At 50.1% G+C, this 20,870-nt stretch overlaps 4 protein-coding genes and 1 non-coding gene across 5 annotated transcripts; 3 read left to right on the top strand and 2 right to left on the bottom strand.

The window, feature by feature from the left end:
* Positions 1 to 573: 573 nt before the first annotated feature.
* Positions 574 to 3,336, top strand: BDV59DRAFT_190694 (putative NTP binding protein; the record flags this gene model as incomplete). The annotated part of the gene is made up of 1 exon (XM_073691789.1): positions 574 to 3,336. One exon carries the CDS (start codon positions 574 to 576, stop codon positions 3,334 to 3,336), a length of 2,763 nt encoding a protein of 920 aa, XP_073552680.1.
* A 476-nt stretch (positions 3,337 to 3,812) lies between these two features.
* Positions 3,813 to 3,898, bottom strand: BDV59DRAFT_t28. The gene has a single exon. It is a non-coding gene; the product is annotated as a tRNA-Gly (tRNA).
* A 797-nt stretch (positions 3,899 to 4,695) lies between these two features.
* Positions 4,696 to 7,794, bottom strand: BDV59DRAFT_168839 (methylenetetrahydrofolate reductase (NAD(P)H) MET13). The gene is made up of 3 exons (XM_073688138.1): positions 7,384 to 7,794; positions 5,569 to 7,281; positions 4,696 to 5,505 (listed from the first exon to the last, which is right to left on the bottom strand). The coding sequence occupies exons 2-3, from the start codon at positions 7,262 to 7,264 to the stop codon at positions 5,345 to 5,347; spliced, it is 1,857 nt and encodes a 618-aa protein (XP_073552679.1). The 5' UTR covers positions 7,265 to 7,281; positions 7,384 to 7,794; the 3' UTR covers positions 4,696 to 5,344.
* Positions 7,795 to 8,856, top strand: BDV59DRAFT_168838 (orotate phosphoribosyltransferase). Its single transcript, XM_073688137.1, has one exon. It carries the CDS (start codon positions 8,085 to 8,087, stop codon positions 8,808 to 8,810), a length of 726 nt encoding a protein of 241 aa, XP_073552678.1. The 5' UTR covers positions 7,795 to 8,084; the 3' UTR covers positions 8,811 to 8,856.
* Positions 8,857 to 13,017: 4,161 nt separating this feature from the next.
* On the top strand, positions 13,018 to 20,585 carry ags2 (alpha-1,3-glucan synthase Ags2; the record flags this gene model as incomplete). Its single annotated transcript, XM_073693109.1, has 6 exons — positions 13,018 to 13,371; positions 13,439 to 13,614; positions 13,675 to 19,656; positions 19,716 to 19,921; positions 19,975 to 20,485; positions 20,537 to 20,585. 6 exons carry the CDS (start codon positions 13,018 to 13,020, stop codon positions 20,583 to 20,585), a joined length of 7,278 nt encoding a protein of 2,425 aa, XP_073552677.1.
* Positions 20,586 to 20,870: the final 285 nt, after the last annotated feature.

Genomic DNA, 20,870 nt, shown 5'->3' with positions numbered 1-20,870 from the left:
CCGTGTTTGATCGCCGCTGATTGCTGCAGATCATCCTTTAGTATCAAAAATTCGTCACTGCATAGATCGTGACTTCCTATCCCTAGTGTTGATCTTGCCATCACTGAAGAAAAAGAACCAGCAGCGCCCAGTCTCGTGCTGTGGCTTCCATTCCAAACAACGTCAACCGGGGGGCTGGCATTCCTTGTGAGGAAGTCCCCATTTGTTGCTGGTCACATTCTTCTGAGTGGTAGCGGATACCACAGCATACCAGCTAACCATAAGACGATTATTATTATCCACACCACCATCCCTTGCCCACTGGTCAATATTCAACGACAATAGATTCCACTCGATCTTTCTTCCGTGGTCATTGGCCTCAATATCCTATGAACTACCCGTCTTCATCACGCGGCAATACGCCCCCCGGCCGGCGTACCCAACCTCACGGTAACCCCGATATCACCAGATATATTGCCCTTTAATTAGAAGGAATGGGTCTTATTGTCGGTCTATTCTGATTGCTGCTCTGCGAGAGTCGAAACAGCCACTAGTCCGCTTCTTATGGTCGCAAACGGGGTTTGTTTAATCAATATGGAGGAGTATCTAAATTTACCACAGGGCCACCTGCTCAATCTCCAGCCGCGGCCTCGAAATGGAAGACGTACGAGGGCTGCCCTCAACGAGCGGAAGAGGAGCAGCTCCCCCAGCCGAGAACCGGAGAACGCGATCGTTGACGAGCAAGATCCCACAGGCGATACCGCGAGCAAAGAACCCGATACTGCACTAGCACCCCCACCGCTTCGAAGAGCGAAGAAAGCTACTAAGCTTCCTAAGTCCAAGTCTCTGACGGGAAATGGTAAGGAGAGCGGCAACCTAGCGGAGTCTGAAGAGCAGAAGAAAAAGGACCACTCGCCTGCCCCGCTCAAGGGTCCTTCTCCTGGGACATCGAGGCCTAGAGCATCTCCACCGACGGACAAAGATCGCGAACAATATTGGGGGAAGGTTCGAGAGATGTTCGACAAGGATAGCAAGGACAGACCTAAAGGCCATTACCAGGAGGCCTACCGAAAGATCCTATCATTAGCGAACTCTTCCAAGCAGGAGCTGACCAAACAGAGGCTGAAGTACGCTGGAGGACATGGTCACCCTCAGCCATCATCACCTCCGCGAGGTGGAGTCTCAAAGACGAAAATTCCTAGCCCCAAATCTACCCAGCCAAAGTCAGGAGCCCTCACGCGCAATCCACTGGCGAGCCATCCACCGAGTCAGGGGAAGTCAAGGCCGATTAGGGAAAGGAGTCTAAGCTTAGATACGCGTGAACATGCTGCTCCAAAGGCTTCCGACAAGACAGATACGACAACGGAATCATCCATTCAATCGTTCCCTTCTATATCGCCTGTATCGGGACCAAGTAGCTCGATAACAGAATGGGAGGATCGGTTCGTCGTCAATATGCCCTCAGCCAAGGAACCGAATCCAGCAACTATGGATGAAGACCAGATCGCTGAGTTCCAGAAAAGCATCGAGCGGGTCCACAGCGAGGGCGGTGCGATGCTTGACCCAGATACACTCCCAAGTCCTCGTACGAGGTCGCCCGAAGAGAACTCCGATCGTTGTGAAAAGGATCTGAAGTCATATGATGGCCAAGATTCGCGGTCTGGTCCTTCAGAGGAGGCACCTAATGTCATGTCAGAAGAGACACCAGACCATCGTCGTTACTATTCCCCCGATGAGGTGGGGAAGCAACGATTTAGCACAATCTGGGAGGAATCTCCGGGACGGCCAAAACGACAGGGCTCCGATATCAATCCCGATGGTTCTTTTTTAGGATGCAAGGAAATAAAGGGACCGAAAGACAAGAACCCAGACGAAGTCCTACTTTTCTCGACGTATGCCTCTCCCACCGAGGAACGCCCCCGACTTATAGACGTATCGCGGGCTCCGAAAGAATGGAAGAAAGGGACAACTGGTCAAGTCAAGTCGGCAGCGGAACAAAAGGGCAGTACGCTTCAAGACGAATGGAGGCCGATTTCTCAGAATTTGAAGAATGCCCTCTGCTCCAGGCCGTCACCCAAGACTCTATGCCAGGAGAGCAAGTGCCAGAAACCGGAACAAACAGGAGCACCTCCAAAATCTCAAGGGAAAGAGAACACCAACTGCACGGCAGCGGGACTCACCCGAGGCCGTCATGTCCAGAAGAAGAAGCGCCCGGACGATGTATTCATTATCACACCCACTATCACGCGCACTTGGGTGAACATGGACGACACGAATGGTACCATGCGGAAGAGATCTGGCATTCCAGAGAGCATGTCTGCCGCCGCCAAACCGGGCGGCAGCCGCAACGACATCGCCACCGACACAAGAGCGAAACCTGCCGTTGGTTCTATGACCTCTGGCCTGCGGCGGGCGACACAAAACTCCTGGGAAAGATCATACACGTCTTACATACCCCTTCGTCCAGGCGACGCACCCACCGTCGCTGCAAAGGCAGAACCCGACGGCACGGGCGTAGAGAGGTCACGCCCAATCCGTGGGTTTCTCCATATGCCAGGGATGGTGAAGTCGTCCACAGAAAACTTCGACAGACGCGTGCATAGTAGCACCACGCAGCAGAAGTCCCTGGCCTTCCCTCCAATGTCTATCAACAGCGAAACACTTCCAGTGAGAAGCGTTTCAGATTCTCCGCGATCTGTGTCCCCTGTTAAGCATAGCGATCAACCAGAGTACAGCCGGAGTATGCGGTCAGCTCGAATCGTCGAGGTCGCAGAATTGGATGGTCTTCAATTAGGTGATCCCAGAGAAGGCCTTAAAGCAAACAACACAGTGGATACGAGATTCGAAAGCAGGCAATCTCCCGCAAGCAATGTTCCCCTTGACGCTGTGTCTAGTATCCGGCGAAAGAGCATCGCAACGCCAAGGGAACCCCAACAGGTGCTGAATCCCTTGACCTGGAGTCTCGTGATGGATATACTAGCCCTGTCCGCGGCGCAAGCTCACGGTATCTACAATCAACTGGTAGGCAACAGGAAGACGAGAATGGACCTGGCGAAAACCAGCCTGGACTGTATTTTGGGCATGCTGGGGCATTGCTTGTACGTCTTCAGGGAAATTCTGACCGCATTCTCGACCTACAATGCAACTGGGAGGTGGCCTGGTAGCGAAGACAAGGACATCCTTCGCTCCCTGACTGACTTCGGACAAGCCGTTTTTTATCTCGCCGCTTTGGGTTTCCTGATGATGGTGATCGGCCGAGCTGCCGGGTATGTGGTTCTCGTTGGAAGCTGGATTGTATGGTTTACGAGGCCTTTTGGGTGGATTTTGGGGTCAGTGGCAAGGGCTGTCTTAACATGACTTGTCTGGCAATGCGGCAATTGATGGGCGTGTTGACCTCGTCATTGTGTCTCCTTCAGTGACCTTTCTTACCTTTATTGCTTCTGCAGGCGTGTCCAGCGATGTCTATTTGTATTCTTATCATTATAACATATATCCACTTTCTCCTATCATTTCTGGTGGTCTGGATAGTAGTTGGTGTTCTTTCACTACCCATTTTTTGGTGTCGTAGACCGTTTTCTCTAGGCAGATAGGCGCCATTATCCCTGGAAGCCAAAGGAGGGAAAATGGAACCTTGAGGGGGGGTATGTTTTGAGGTATATATATGACTTCAGATGTGTCTTCACCATTAGGAGAACATATAGATGCGCAATCCTTCCCGAGATTATATTACTAAAAGAATAAATCAAAAGATGTACATAAAAAGAACCTATGTTATATATAAAAAAACCAATCAATACATGAAGCTGGGATAACAAAACTTCATTTATCAAAAATGCATTGACGGGGAATCGAACCCCGCTCTGCCGCTGTCAAGCTTCCGAATGGAAGGCGGCAATCATAACCACTAGACCATCAATGCTTATTCATACAACACATAGGCATTGAATAATACAAATGTTGCACATATAGGTACGAAAAAAAGTTCAATGGCCAATGACCCCAGTTCATCGCCGGAATAGAGGTTTTCTGGCTTCCGAGGGGATATCCTCTGCAATAATACTAGTTAATTCCGACTTCACGATTATAATAGGAGCCGAGAAAGACCCTGTCTCATAGCCAACTGTTGGCTAGACCCTCAAGCGCTACACCATAGAATCATTTGAAAGGGACCGCATATCTTGCTACCACTCTCTTCCCAATATCCCACAGTGTGGAACTTATTTCTTTTTCGGTCTGCTTGGTATCTTTTTAGGGAGACGGCCATTGTGGCGGTAGGTTCATAACAGGAAATCCGAGGTCAAAACCAATTGTCGTACCAATTTCTAGATACTTTATCAGTCAACTATATCTATCAGAATATATGATCTTTCTGCCACATACGACCATAGGGTGTGGAGAACAGGGCTTCCCGTCCGCTCAGCCGTACTTAAGCCACACGCCGGCCGGTTAGTAGTTGGGTGGGTGACCACCAGCGAATCCCGGCTGTTGTATGTTTTTTACATTTATTTATTATTGTTATTATTTTTAATGGTTGTCACGCAGGAGATATTGAATGAATGTAAAGAAGTCAGTCTTAATAAGATGGATGATGCCATTGAACGACCAAGGCAGAGCAATGTTCAAAACCATGTCGTAAGGACTGTGCGAAAAGCATGAATGAGTCTATAGATTCTACGATATCACCAATAGAAACTGCATCGATCTCGAATAATTTAAACGCACCTTTATTTGGAATTTGTCTTTTATGTTATTAAAGAAGATGCTAGATCCTTCCACTGCAATGCAATGCATGCAACCGCTCCAAATCGACCACACAGTATTCGTAGAAAACAAAAATAAAAATTGACATGTATGGACACTGTATGGTAGATATCCAATGTAGTAAACCTTCAAGAGACTCCGTATCCCATGTTGAAGAGGATCGTTCGCTTTTGTGTTCTCATAATCCCAACTCCGTCATCATCAGTAGTGTTGAATTATCGTAAATAGGGTCGTCGCCAGTTGTAGAAGCATGACCATGTCTTCTTTTCATCCCGCCGAATGAGGATGCAAGAAAAGAGATTTATTAGAATGTTGAATTGGTAGTTCTTCTCGTCGAAATGGGAAAAAAAGAAAGGGAAAAAAGCAATAGGGTATATGGTTGAATGTCATGTTGAAATTAAGAAACGCTTAGAGAAGAAGTCGTTGAGAAGTCTTCAGTTCGTGTCGCCGTAAAACATTTCAGAACCTGGGGTGTTTGGTTGTCCCAGGCAGGTATCGTTGAGTATCGTTGAGATCAATATATGTTGAATTAGTAAGAGGACTTCGTTGAAGAAAAGATCAGATGCAAGAGAATGGAAGTCAATCAGGGCTGGCCTGACTGAGCCTAGTTTTTCATGGAGGCCTCTGGGGCAGCTCCGTTGGTCTCGCTGAGAGTGCCATTTTCCTGGGGTCTGGGCTCGGGGGGGATTTCAACGTCAATGTCTTTGAGGTCCAAGCCATTAAACAATTCGAAGAGGTTGAACGAATTATGGAAGTCGTTGTTGACTGTTCACGGGTCAGAAACTGCTGCATGTCAAGGGGAAAATACAGGGCGGGCGAAAAACTCACCGATATTGACCAGGTACCAACTGTCCATGATACTCTGGATCAACTTCCTACTAGGGCTGCCGGCCTCGTGGCATTTGGCCCAGTCTTCGCCCAGACGGTAAGCTTCATCTTTCCAGGCCAGGAAACTGATCGTTTCTACGATGGTAGGCTGTACAACTTCCCGTCCCGCGAAGATACCCCAGGTCAAGGCATTAGGGCTATCACGGGTGTTGGTCCGCAGTTCACCGGTCTTGGAGACAGCGTGGTATGTGAGGTCCTCGTTCTTCTCGATCCGAGCGATCAGTTCATCGAGCAGGTAAGGGGGCACAAGGAGTTCGAGGTATGCCTTCTGGTAGACAAAGCCGTTCTTGGGGCCCCAGCCGTAGACGGGGTGGGAAGAACGAGCACCATTGACAGCGGGCTGGGAGTTGATGGTGAAAAGACCTCGCTTGTTGAGTTCGATCAGGTTGTCCTTAATGGCATTGGCTTCGCCACTAATGGGCGTGTCGCTCCAAGGCAGCCGAGCTAGCTCGCCCTGCATGAACTTAACAAAGATATGGGTGAGCTCGCGGATCGACTTGGGTTCTCCCCACAGTTTGATGTTCTGTTCGTTCGTACCCTTCAAGCCGATGCCATAAGAGTCGAGCTCACCAAATGCGGGAGACCGCGAGTCGGTCCAACGGCCGTTGGGAAACTCATCCCATGTCTGGGTACGCGCAATGTAGGAAGAATTGCGGTTTCTCCAAAAGATCGGACGGACATCCTCGCCTCTGCGGTTGAGTCCAAGCGACGGGCGCCAGGGCAAAGGCCTGGGAACTGGAGTCTCCTCAGATGGCATAAGGTTCAGCTCTTCCAGAACTAACTGGGTTGACTGAGCGAGGTTCATGGTGTAGAAATGCAGATGGTTGATGCCGGCCGCAAACAGCCTCCGGCACATGCCCGCGATCAGCCCCTTTCCGATATCCTTGACAGCGGCGTCATCATTCTTGACTGGCTCCAAGGCCTCAAGCCAATCAGGCGGAATTCGGGTCTTGGTCCAGTTTGCCCGTCTCATGAAGGCAGCGTATGTCTGAATCGGCATGATACCGGGAATGATGGGGACCTTGATGCCCTTGGCACGGCATTTGTTGACCCAGTTGACGAAGTTATCCGTATCGTAGAACATCTGGGTGACGACAAACGAGCTTCCAGCATCCACCTTCTCCTTCAAGTGGTCGATCAAGAGATCCACGTCCGGGTTATCGTCTGCGCCTTCCGGATAACCCCCAACACCAATGTCAAAATGGTTCCCATACTTGTCCCGAATGTACTTGACCAGATCTTTGGCATAGCGGAACCCTCCGTCGGCTGCTTCCCATTTCTCCTTCTCACGGGGAGGGTCACCCCGAAGAGCAAGGATGTTGGTGCAGCCCGCCTTGTATGCCGCCTGAAGCGCAGCATCCACCTTTTCCACCGGCATGTCTGTACAAGTCAAATGCATACACGTCTCCAAACCATACACCGATTGGGCAACATTGACCATCTCACAAGTCAGGTCCGATAGTCGGCCACCGGCCCCCCAAGTGATGTCAATGAAGGAGGGTCCCAATGCGTGCATGCGGTCCATTCGGTCGTAGAGATTTTGCACACCCTGAGCAGTCTTCGGGGGGAAGAATTCAAAGGAGATACCGGGCCTCCCGGCCGCCTCATTCTGGGCAAGCTTCTCCGAGATATGCATTGTTGCTTGAGATTACGCTGGAGAGAGTCAGGGAATCAGTACTGGAAACCGAGAATTCAAAATATAAGCCACCGGCGACATCGAATGAGTCACTGGAAGAGTTCCTAGGAAGGGTGTACCTTGAAAAGCCCCCTCAATTTATAGGAGTAGCCTGGAGAGTCTCCTTGCGTGACCGTGTTTGTCGGGTCTTTTTCACCGGCCCAGCCAGCGATTACAATAATGGATTGTAGTGAAAGCTCCCAAACAGAACCCAACAAATGGAAAAGAACCGGAATGGAACCAGAGAAGAGAGGTAGAAAAGGTGGTATGCTCAGCACTGGGATGTGCCTGGGGGAAGAAAGAGGAGAGAGGGAGAAGAGAGAGGGAGATTGAGGGCCGGAATTCGGAGGCGGTGGTTGGCCGGGCACGTGTTAATTTGCTTATGTGGGAGACTCCGATAAGGGTTGACCGCCACGACAGTCGAGAAGGGGGAGGGAGATGTAAGACAATCCTCTAGTTAGTAGAATAGTATGGATGAAGAGATTCTACCGTGCGATAGGAGTCCGTCAGGGGGTGAGAGGGCGCCATTCCTCCCAAGTATGTATATGCTGGCAGGACTAGAATGGAAGAACCCCTCAATTTGCCCCTCCTGCACGGATATCGCCGAGAAAAAAAAATTACGAAAATCTTCAACTCTCAGCACCACGTCGACATTCTCTACACGTCTGAGCATTCTCCAATTGACTCAAATTGAACATACTACTCAAATCGCCTCTTCTAATATCCTCCAATAAACTATCATAATAACCAAAAACCCTTTCCTCGCGCAAGAATCTACGAAATGTCTGCCGGCCAGGACTACAAGGAGACTCTGCTCCCTCTTCTGATCTCCAACAATGTCCTCTCCTTTGGCTCCTATGTCCTGAAATCGGGTCGCGAATCTCCATACTTCTTCACCTCCTCTCTTCTGCACACCGCGCCCCTCCTCCGAGCCACCTCCGCCGCTTACGCAAGCGTCCTGTCCTCCGCGCCCTTTGTCACCACCGCCGCTGACGGCACCACAAAACCCAACTTTGACATTATCTTCGGCCCCGCCTACAAGGGTATTCCCATCGCCGCCGCGGTGGTGAACGAATTGGCCGTTCGCGATTCCCTTGCTGTGCCTCCCAAGGGCACTTGGGACAACGTCAGCTATTCTTTCAACCGCAAGGAGGCCAAGGCGCACGGAGAGGGAGGAAACATTGTCGGAGCTTCGCTGAAGGGCAAGCGGGTCGTTATCGTGGACGATGTCATCACCGCCGGAACTGCCCTGCGCGAGGCCGTCGGCATCATTGAGAAGGAGGGAGGCATTGTCGCGGGTGTTGTCGTCCTGTTGGACCGTGAGGAGAGAGTGAGCGATTCAGAGACCAAGAGCGCCATCGGTGTCGCCCAAAGGGACCTCGGAGAGAGCATCCCCATCCGCGCCGTCATCGGTCTGCATGATCTGATCGAGAAGCTGGGTGCTCAGATTGGCGAGTCGGAGGTCCAGCGTCTGAAAGACTACCGGGCCCGCTACGGCGCCGAGTAATTGTGATAGCTTGCTTGCAAAAAGTGACAGGACAAATGATACCAATGATTCTATGATTCTCTTTATTTCGAAAATCTGTTTAGGGAAGCGTCCAAGTACTCCGTAGTGGTCTGCAGATCTGGGCCGCGGAGCGGCGATTTCATCCCAACCTCCTTCGAAGGACTAACTTTCCGTCTATTTGCGATGAACGTGGTGTCTGGCTCATAGAACGGATGTTGGATACCAAACACCAACACGGAGAACCAAGGCGTTGACGAGGCCTGCACAGATTGCTGACGGAACATGCGTTGTTTACCACATGTGTCCACAAATTTCTCGGCGACCGAAGTCGCCGACGGGCCATTGAGCTATAAAAAAGTATGGTGCTCTGAAGACCTTGACGTTCAGTAGGTTTCAGTGTTTCCTTTCTAAATTAAGACCTGGTATCGAGACGGTGCAGCACGAGAGTGAAACACACGTACACCATGCTTGGTTGAGATGCAATAATACCAGCAAGAACCGTATCTTTTTGCATGGAGGAGCATGAGCCGATGCTCGCTAAATTGAAACGGAACCTCCCGGCATACGTTGACTGAAAGGAAGCAAGCCTGCTGCTGCATGAACGACAAGGATGACTAGACAGCCCCGTATCGAACCAGGTAATATCGAAGGGTGGATAAAAGATAGCAGTAAGCAGTTCATGCAATGCTTCGCTTGCATCATCGGTGCAGGTTGGACGCTCGGTCAGCACGCCTGGATCTTCGCTAGCCCTTGACTATGAAGCCAAGCCACCAGGTGATATGTACTTGGGCTGCCATGCGACGTAAGATGAGTCACTTTGACCCAGTTTGCAGTGCCATTGCATAAGACAGATGTATTCTAGCCCCGGTACATTCCATGTGCCCGTGGGTCTCATCAGCATCTGCATATTGAATAAGCTAGTTGTCTTTCGAAGCCAGATTAGTGGAGAGAACTATGCAACTTAACTCAAATGCGGAAGAGGTCACATCGAGTACTGGGGATCGGACGCACGGTTATGCGTCAGTCAACTACGTAACTGCGTCTCTCGCCGGATTCCCTTACCATTGACCGTGCATCCCAGGTCGAATTTTCGCACAGGGAGAAGACATGAGGGTTACACGACATAGCGAAGCACATTCGGGGCCATGAAACCCAGCTGCAGGATCCAGAATTTATCGGTTACTGCGGTGCTGGAATATTGTTTGAAGAACACCCCGTATTCCGTACACATGGACGGAAGAAACTGGGCCAGGCAGAGTGGACCAAGGGATAGGTATCTCTATAGGTAAAGATTGCTCCAAACTCAAATACAAACCATTTGCTGAACTAGACGCTTATACTGTGCTTCGATGGATACCGCAGCTCTCTAGAATATTCTGGCGGGAGTTTGAATTTCTTTCTCACCCACACGGAAGCCTATGTAGTGTTGTATCGATTACCTCGGTCTACTCCGGTGGGAGCTGATAGCTGTGTTGCTATTTGATATGAAGCCCTTGTGAAGAACGGCGCGAAGATCATAGTTCATGCCTGGGAGACAGTTCGCAGTCACCTTAACTCCCCTCTCCACTTGTCGGTAAACTACTGCGTAGACTTAGTATGGGGTTGGGTTTAGTGAGGTCCACCCTGGCAGCGATCATCCGTAGGCGCCCCAGCCACGCACTCAACCAAACCCCTCCTGCTACAGGAGCCGGCTAGCAGCAATAGGAGGCGGTCTGCGGGCTAGTCCCACTTGCCTTTAAGTTAATCAGCGATATCTATCAATCCCCACAGAAGTTGCTGCAGAGTGACCGACTTCGTGCTACCGCCGAGCTGCTGAATGTCTGTCAAAGTACATTCAGTCGCAGTGGACTGCCTACCCCCTTGACTTTGGACAGAGATTGATGGGGCCTCTTCGTCACCCGGATCCTTTCTGTGGGTTTGCTGGTGCATCGTACATGTCACTTATGGATGACAGTTGGGCTAGCGCCACAATAGATTCACATACGCTAGTCGATGGGGATCGACGCAAGGGATGAACACACGCTCCACCTGGTGAGCTCGAAATAGACGCCTAGTCTGTAGGCCTACTATATATGGAAGAATCTTTCAGTGCGCCTATCAACATACTCGGAAAATTTCCCGGTTAATTGCTGGAAAAAGGGGGGAAACAATGGGATTAATAGAAAACAGTCTTCGACCGCACACTGGGGTCCTGGGATATGCGCAAGGTGCTCAACATGACTGGACCAGGTTCTCTCACAACTACCTAATACCTCGAACTGGCAGGTAATTGATATGACGTGGAGATAGACCAGCAGTTGGGGAGGGGTGGAGGGAGCGGTTTGGGTAGAGCTGTCCTGTTCAGTTACTCCGCTGTGCCCTGTGCATGTCCATCATGAAAATTAGCGGTCTATATAGATTCGGACGGTGGCGAGCCAGTGGGGAGTTGAACGTCCCTGGGGTGTTTTCACTGCCCCTGACTCCTTGCTGTCAGATCCCTGTAATCCGCGAAACGAAGTTACCGTTAGCCCAGTTATTCGGAACAACGCATTGTATTCAATGATGACTTCTCGCTGAATAATGACGCGACATAAACCCACTGTTTATCTTCAGATGTTATACGATGTAAACTGCCCACCTTCTTTCGAAGCCCCCGATGCAGTGGCGCCAAAGGTGTCCTCTGTACGGAGACACCAATCGTACTATGTACTAGAGAATGCCTTTAGCGCCAAGTTTTATCTTCGGCGGCCGATTGTTTAGTTATCGGATACGAGCCGAGAGATATCCAGGCCTCTACAATTTGGATGAACACACCCTGGGAAGATAACGTGTGATCCGCTTGATCAACTCTATGAGTGGTTACGAGTCGATCTTCATATGGTCTCTTCTTAAAACCTGGAAACTTTCTCATTGACAATGCCCCAGATATTATTGTATATGGAGTCGATGATCGATTGTATCAGTTTCCATGTCTGTTAACCCATGATATGATCTAGTTTGGACTAATCCTAGGCGTTGGTGGGCTTCATGTGGGCCTCGTGGAACTTCTTTATCTTGCCGTAGCCTGACTACCCGGGGATGACCCGTTGGAAATGCTAAGGTGTTCTTAAAATATGCTAATTGACAAGACAAGTGCTCTGTCCTCCAGCGTCAGGCATGTTCTGAATGCCCCATCGCGGTTGAGTGTCATTCATGACACCGCTTTTTGGGTCTTCAAGACACGTACTTGACCTTGATATCGCGAGAGGTTAATTATATGTGGATCGTAATATACAGAAAACTCTTTTATTTATTTTCTCTGCCTAAATCTGATATATCATGGCGGCCGATCACTCCATTACTCGATTGAGGCTGGTACCCATCCGGGATCCACTTCCACATACATCCGATATGCACTCAACATCCTGCTCTCCTGCCACCACCACCACTTGTCCTTCGGCTTCCACCCAGCCCAAATGGCCTCAGGACTAGTCTATTTTCACCGGACAGCGAAACTATGCACTTTTTATTCGTCATAGGTCGCTAAGGACTGGTCTTGAGTCTGTCTCGGTGCTCCACACTACCAGTCACGATACAGGATGCTCTTCATATTCCTGGCTGTCTGCGCTATTCTGCACCGGTGGGCCGGCTTCACCTTTCTTTCGGCTGCATCATGGACTGCCTCAGAAGGATCATCGTTTCTTTTTCCATGGCCAAGGCGTCCCAACCCCTCGCCTCCTGGCCATACCCACGGAGTAAATATGCGGAGGAAGTACGGAGTATGTAAATCGCATCTCATAATCGTTCAATTTAATTCATCTAGCTCAGGGCCCATGCAAGTTTTCGGACAAATCTTTGCGCCTGGTAACCATTTATTTTCTTTTTTCTTCTTCTTTTTGCCATAACTTTTTTTATTTGTACGCATAATCTACCCCCCTTCTTCTTTACTTCTACGCTCCTTCTGCCACCTCCCAGATAATCTTTTTCAGGTTCTCTACCCTCGCTTGGCCGATTATCTCCTGCTTATCAAGCCTTCCTGGCAGGGACGCAGCCACCCTGTCCTCGACAAGACACATAAAGGGGGCCAGCAGGCGCAAGAAGCTGCTGGGGCAATCTTTTGCCTGATAACTCTCACGTCGTCTACTTATCTCCCAGGCCCTGACTTTGTGCTCTATCACTAGCCTCTCGGAACACATGTCGGGTTTGTAGAGGTGAACGAGGTAAACGGTTCTTTTAGCAACCGCTGACGATGAAGTGGCGGTTTGCAGGCTCGTTGCTTGCATTCTTTGCAGCAACAGCAACATGTTGGCCATATGAGGAGTCTCTTGTGGAGTATAACCTGAATGCAAACAAGGACACCACCGATCCGGCACAGTATACTCACATTGAGTGGCCTGACCATGAGTATCACCCGTCTCCCAAAAGCTGGCGCTTCCCCTTCTATACCTTATTCCTCGACCGATTTGTGAATGGGGATCCTACCAATGACAACATCAACAAGACCCTTTTCGAACATGACTTAGACTCAAATCAAATGCGTCATGGGGGTGACGCAGTTGGCTTGGTGGACACACTGGATTACCTACAAGGAATGGGGGTGAAGGTATGATCCCCAATGTTGTTCTGGTTCTACCCTCAAGTGCACCCCATAATCTAACCTAGCTGTGTAGGGTATATACCTCGCAGGAACCATTCTGATGAATCAACCTTGGGGTTCAGATGGATATTCAATTCTCGATACAACCCTACTTGACCAACACTACGGCACTATACAGACCTGGAGAGATGTGATTACCGAAATCCACAACCGAGGAATGTATGTCCTCTTTGACAATACTATCGCAACGTATGTTCTCTTCATCTCCTGGCGGCAGATAGCATAGTGTTCGATGCTAATTGCTTGCAGCATGGGTGATTTGATCGGCTTCAAGGGTTACTTGAATGAAACCACTCCTTTTTCAGTAAAGGAACATGAGGCGATGTGGAAAAGTGAACGCCAGTATGTGGACTTCCGCTTTGATAACGAGTATAACGAGACCTGTGAATACCCACGATTTTGGAACGAGACTGGTTTTCCAGTGGACCAGTCCGTGAGGGACCAATTGGTCGGCTGCTATAATAGCGATTTCGACCAATATGGAGATCGTGAGGCCTTCGGAGTTTATCCCGACTGGCAACGTCAACTTGCCAAGTTTGCTTCCGTTCAAGATCGTTTGCGCGAATGGCACCCTAGTGTGAAGGAGAGATTGACTCGCCATTCTTGTATGATCATCAAGGCTCTTGACATCGATGGATTCCGGTACGATAAAGCCACCCAGGCTACTGTGGATGCCCTTGGGGACATATCTGCCGCGTATCGAGAGTGTGCTCGAAGTGTTGGCAAGGACAATTTCTTCCTTCCCGGAGAAATTACTGGTGGAAACAACTTTGGATCCATCTATCTCGGACGCGGGAGACAGCCAAATCAGTATCCTGATTCGGCGATGGATTCCATGTCGATGACAAACGAGTCTAAGCAGCAGTACTTCCTGCGCGAGGATGGCTTGCAAGCTATTGATTCTGCCGCTTTCCATTACTCCGTCTACCGTACTCTTACCCGCTTCCTGGGTCTGGATGGTAATCTGGCGGCAGGTTACGATACACCGTTAGATTGGACGGATGCTTGGAACGTGATGGTCATGACAAACGACATGATCAATGCTAACACTGGAGAATTTGATCCTCGTCATATGTATGGAGCGACGAACCAGGATGTTTTCCGTTGGCCTGCGATCGAATTCGGAGTCGAACGACAGCTCTTGGCACATTTTATCACTACACTCCACCTCCCGGGCATCCCAATCTTGTTGTGGGGTGAAGAACAGGCGTTCTACATATTGGACGCAACCGCCTCAAACTATGTCTACGGCCGTCAAGCAATGTCACCTGCTACGGCATGGAAAACGCACGGATGCTTCCAGCTTGACGCATCGCAGTATCATGATTGGCCCATCAAATCAGGCCGTCAGGGCTGTCAAGACGAAGCAGTCACTTACGACCACCGCGACCCCTCCCATCCCGTGCGCAACATCATCAAGCACATGTATCAGATGCGGGAAGACTACCCTATCCTGAATGATGGGTACTCCGTGGTGAAGCTCTCCAAGCAAACTCGTGATATCTACTATCCTGCTTCAAATGGGACACCGACAGAAACTGGGATGTGGTCGATCTTGCGTGACACCGTATCTTCTGTCCAAAAAATGGGCTCAGGCAACGACCAACCTGTCTGGCTGCTATACCAGAATGACAACAAGACAGTGGAGTATAAGTTTGATTGCAGTAGCAACGACTCGGCTTTGATATCCCCCTTTACAACTGGAACTACGGTTGTGAACCTTTTCTATCCCCATGACGAACATGAGCTCATAGAAGGCCCAAAGACTTTGCATTTGAATGGCTCGAACGCTACCAATGGCTGTCTCGAAAGCATGTCCTTCAATCCCTTCGAATTCAAAGCATATGTTCCCAAGAAAGCCTTTATTGGTCCGCGTCCCATGATCACCCAATTTGATCCGGGACATGATGTTCCTCAGCTTTCCAAAGTGGGTCCCAATGATTCGGAGGATCTCGACGTGAGCCTTTACTTCTCGACTAAAATGGACTGCGACGGCGTTACCAAAGCCATCTCGTTCACGTCATCAACCGAGTCTGGCAAAACACCCAGTATCAGCAAGGGAAGCGTCAGCTGCAGTGATGTCGACACGCCCGAGATACAATGGACAGGGCAGATTCCGAATGCCTGGGTCTGGAAAGCCAAACTGACTGGAGTGTACAACGGCGTCCATCGATTAACAGTCAAGAATGCAACAAGCTCAGAAGGAGGCAAGTCTACACAAGCCGTCGACCACTTCTTGATTCGTATTGGCCAAGCAGACAACCCGCTGGTGTTCGATTCCGCCAACTACTCCACCTCCCTTCTCAACCAAGATGAGAATGGTAAGCTTTATATCCAACACAAGGCGGCTGGAGCAAATAAGTACCGCTATTCTACGAACTGGGGTACTTCTTTCTCTGACTGGATGGACTACAAAGGCGGGAATGACACCATCGAGGAATTGCCTTGGTCCGGCACGAAAAAGCAGAGATGGCAGGGAAAGCACGTGCGCGTCGAATATTGGAATAAGTTGACTGGAAGCAGCGACTATGTCCAAGAGGGTGACTATGATTACAATGGCCGACGTCGGTTCCCTCATCTCTTTTTCAATGGTCCATTCAACCAATACGGATTTGATGCCGGATTGAATAATGTCATGAAACAGGATAGTGATGGATTCTGGACCTTCCGATTCATGTCAGACTTTCCGGCACAGGGGCAGTTTAATGTCTGGGGTATGAATCCTGACGGCCAGCCAGATCAGACCTTCGTCTATGGGGATGTGGATGGCGATGGAGTGTTGGACCGTATGCCTCCTTCCTCTCTCAGTGGAACTGTTATGAATATCACTGATCTGCCTCCTTCGCCGTATGTGGCGTGGAATCTAAGGCTCGATGACGGGACGTTGAAAGTACATCTTCAACCGACCGGATCACAGGCCATTCAACTCGCAGTGTACATTCTTCTTTGGGTTGTGCCAATTGTAACAGGCATCGCGTGTGTTTATGCATTCGTGAAGACATTCTATCAGGTTAAGTTCAACCAGGTAGGTGTCAGCGAGAGGAAGACAATCCTGCCACTCGCTCTCAGAAGACAATCGAATCCGAATGGGAAAGGCGAGAAAATAAACCCATTCATGCGCCTCGCAAGCAAGTCTGGATTTCTCCAAAGCACGCCTGCCTTTGGTGGAGGGTCAGCGCGGAGACGCAACATTCTCATCGCCACCATGGAGTATGACATTGAAGACTGGGCTATCAAGATTAAAATAGGTGGCTTAGGTGTTATGGCCCAATTGATGGGCAAGCACCTAGGTCACCAGGACTTGATCTGGGTGGTTCCATGTGTTGGTGGGGTTGAATATCCCGTCGACCAACCCGCCGAGTCGATGTTCGTGACTGTCCTTGGGAACTCCTATGAGGTCAAAGTTCAGTACCACGTCCTGAAAAACATTACATATGTCCTTCTAGATGCGCCAGTTTTTCGCCAACAGTCAAGCGCTGAACCTTATCCCGCCCGCATGGATGACCTGGATAGTGCCATTTACTATTCCGCATGGAACCAATGCATTGCGCAAGCAATCCAGCGATTCTCCGTTGACCTTTACCATATCAATGACTATCACGGCTCCATAGCGCCTCTCTATCTTCTCCCACAGACCATTCCGGTCTGTTTATCGCTCCACAATGCTGAGTTCCAAGGTCTATGGCCGATGCGTACACAGAAAGAGAGAGACGAGGTGTGCTCTGTTTTTAACCTAGACCGCGACATTGCCAGACGTTATGTCCAATTTGGTGAAGTATTCAACATGCTGCACTCCGGAGCGAGCTATCTTCGCCTGCACCAGCAAGGATTTGGTGCAGTTGGTGTCTCGAGAAAATATGGAAAACGGTCTTATGCCCGCTATCCTATCTTCTGGGGCCTGAAGAAAGTTGGCAATTTGCCAAACCCAGACCCTTCCGATACTGGCGAATGGAATAAGCAGCTGCCAAAAGATAGTGAGATCGCAGTTGACGCAAACTATGAAGCCAGCCGAGGAGAGCTTAGGCGTCAAGCTCAGCAATGGGCCGGCCTTGAGGAGAACCCGAATGCTGAGCTTTTGGTGTTTGTTGGAAGATGGTCTATGCAAAAGGGAGTCGATCTCATTGCTGATGTCATGCCTGCTGTCCTTGAGTCCAATCCGAATGTTCAGTTGATTTGTGTCGGCCCAGTTATTGATCTTTATGGGAAGTTCGCGGCGCTCAAGCTTGACCGTATGATGAAGCTTTACCCTGGGCGAGTCTTTTCGAGACCAGAATTCACGGCTCTGCCACCCTACATATTCTCTGGTGCAGAGTTCGCGCTGATCCCATCGCGTGACGAGCCCTTCGGCCTAGTCGCTGTCGAGTTTGGTCGAAAGGGAGCACTTGGTATCGGTGCCCGTGTGGGTGGTCTTGGTCAGATGCCCGGATGGTGGTACAATATCGAATCCCCAACGACATCCCATCTTTTGCAACAGTTCAAGTTAGCCATTGGCAGTGCATTGAACTCAAAGCCCCAGGTTCGTGCGAAGATGCGTGCCCGATCAGCCAAGCAGCGTTTCCCTGTTGCGCAATGGGTTGAGGATTTGGAGATTTTGCAGACCACTGCGGTTCGTATCCACAGTAAGGGACAGGCAAAGTCTCAGGGCCAAAGCACGACGCCTTCCGGTTACAACACACCAAGCGGAGTGGTGACACCCAGCGGGATGATGACACCTCCTATTGCGTCAGGCACCATGACCCCAACTGGAGTACAGACGCCTCCAGTTGCGCACTCGAGAGATGGGAGCTATTCCAACAGCAACCGTTTTAGCGCATACGGGGCGCAGCAGCGAAATACTATCGTGTACAGTAGGGACCCAAGTCCTGGCGGTAATGAGAAGCCCAGATCTGGCCTCAGCAAACACCTGTCTCTCGGTGTCCGGGCTGGCCCTGGCCACCTCGTGCGTCGTGGTCGCCGTCGCCTGAGACGGAGCTATATTGGCAATGATGAGAGTGGTACGAACTCCATGACTGAGGAAAGTGGTAGTGATGATGATGTGGTTCCAAGCTACTATGGGGACGAGGAGTATACACTCACTCCCGAGCAGATAGAAGAGGGCCGACGGGCCGCCGCGATTCAACGTGAATCCCAAGGACAATCGCCAGCAGGCGAATACTTTAACCGAAGACATTCAAGTCAGGGATCTCTTCAGCGCGCCGTTACATCTGCAGCCAACTCAGACCTGGAAGAGGGAGCACCGCAACCCACAAGACCTGGATATGCCCAGCCTGGAAACAGACTTAGCTGTTCCTCGGCCCTTTCTGTCGACTCAATCATTGGCGAAAAGAAAGACTATAAGCTACAGAAGGTCGATCCTTTCTTCACTGACAGCAATGGCGAGTATTACAAGGTCTTCGAAAGGAAGCTCGAAGCCCTGAATGGTTCGAACTCGGAGAATCAGCTTTGCATCGAGGAATACCTCGTCAAGAGCGAGAGGAAATGGTTTGACAAATTCCGTGACGCACGTCTGGGCCGCAACCAGTCCCCTGCTTCTTCGGTTTTCCATAACAAGCTGGAGACTACCTCGCCTACGGGATCCGTTTCGAATGACGACTCCGGATCTGGATCTCGCGATCTCGGCAGTGACGCCAAGGGAGAACAAGACGAATTCAAGCTTGGGCGTGACTACGTACCTCCCTCCGGCCCGAGAAAATGGATGCAAGTTCGCATTGGCGGTTGGCCCATCTATTCATTGTTCCTTGGCTTAGGACAGATTATCGCCGCCAACTCATATCAGATCACTCTGCTCACAGGAGAAGTCGGACAGACACCTGAGAAGCTTTATGGAATTGCGACAACTTATTTAATTAGTTCCATCATTTGGTGGTTCCTCTTCCGCTTTTGCAAGTCGGTGATTGTCCTCTCTCTTCCTTGGTTCTTGTACGGCCTTTCATTCCTTATCATCGGTGTGGCACATTTCGAGCCCAACCTGTTCGCCAGGGGTTGGATACAAAATGTTGGAAGCGGAGTATACGCTGCTGCATCTTCTAGCGGAGCTCTATTCTTCGCGCTCAACTTCGGTGATGAGAATGGTGTCCAGGTCAGGGAATGGGTGTTCCGCGCGTGTATCATCCAAGGCACGCAACAGGCATATATCATCGGTCTGTGGTACTGGGGAACGACTATATCGCAGCAAATCACCAACGGTGTTGCCAACGTCCAGGGGAGTATCACCGACACTTGGAGAATGACGTATGTGTTTCTTTTCCCATCAATAATTATGCGCATGTTTGCTGACGAAAATGTATCAGTGCCATCTGTTTGCCAATTGCTGCCCTTCTCTGGGCTATCGGCTTGCTGGTCTTCTTCGGACTACCAAGCTACTACCACCAGACGCCTGGAAAAGTCCCATCTTTCTATAAGTCCGTTTTCCGACGGAAGATTGTGATCTGGAATTTTGTGGTGGTCATCCTGCAGAACTTTTTCCTCAGTGCACCCTACGGACGCAACTGGTCTTGTAAGTATCCTGTGTTTAACATATCATGTCCACCAACTAACAATTTGTTCCAGTCCTCTGGAGTTCAAACCACGCCGAAGACTGGGAAGTCGGAATTCTGGTTATTGTCTTCTTCGGCATTGTCTGGGCCGGTGTTCTGTTATTATTCGCCCGCTTTTCTAAGCAGCACAGTTGGATTCTCCCCGTATTCGCATGCGGATTGGGAGCTCCTCGCTGGGCACAGATCTGGTGGGGTGTGTCAGGAATGGGCCTTTTCCTACCGTGGGCTGGCGGGCCCACGGCTGGAGCCCTTGCATCTCGAAGTCTCTGGCTCTGGCTTGGTATCATGGATGCCCTTCAGGGCCTCGGTTTTGGCATGATCCTTCTGCAGACGCTGACTCGAATGCACATTTGCTTCACGTTGCTCGCTTCGCAGGTCCTAGGATCAATCGCTACAATTTGCGCTCGTGCCTTCGGTCCCAACAACATCGGCCCGGGTCCAATCTCTCCAGATGTTACCGATGGACCTCGCGCAGTCGCAAATGCGTGGTTCTGGATTGCTCTGTTCTTCCAGCTGTTGATTTGGTGAGTACTTAGTCTTCTGAATCTTGGACATTCCCTGACCTCTTTGTTCAGTGCCGGATTTTTGTTGTTCTTCCGGAAAGAACAACTCACCAAGCCCTAATCGAGTAATCTTTCGCGAGCCGCTTGGAGACAAAGGATTCCGCTTGAAGGCCATTTGATATAGAAGAAAGATTGAATTGGAATTTATTTTGGAATCTGCGAACACCATACGCTGGTCCCAGCTTTATATGCTTGCTCCCAGGTGAAGAAGAAGATAGGTGGAGGATGCACGACGGAGTATTTCTGTATATTAATCCGGTCATGACGTGCGACAGCGTTGGTGGAGGTATTTGGCAAGCATTATACCTAATATCGGGCCTCGTCTACTTCTCATGGGAGTTCTATG

This window comes from Aspergillus ambiguus (assembly GCF_047715705.1).
Source record: "Aspergillus ambiguus strain CBS 117.58 unplaced genomic scaffold BDV59scaffold_2, whole genome shotgun sequence".
In the NCBI taxonomy this organism is placed as follows: domain Eukaryota; kingdom Fungi; phylum Ascomycota; class Eurotiomycetes; order Eurotiales; family Aspergillaceae; genus Aspergillus; species Aspergillus ambiguus.
This window is presented reverse-complemented; position numbering and strand designations above follow the sequence as displayed.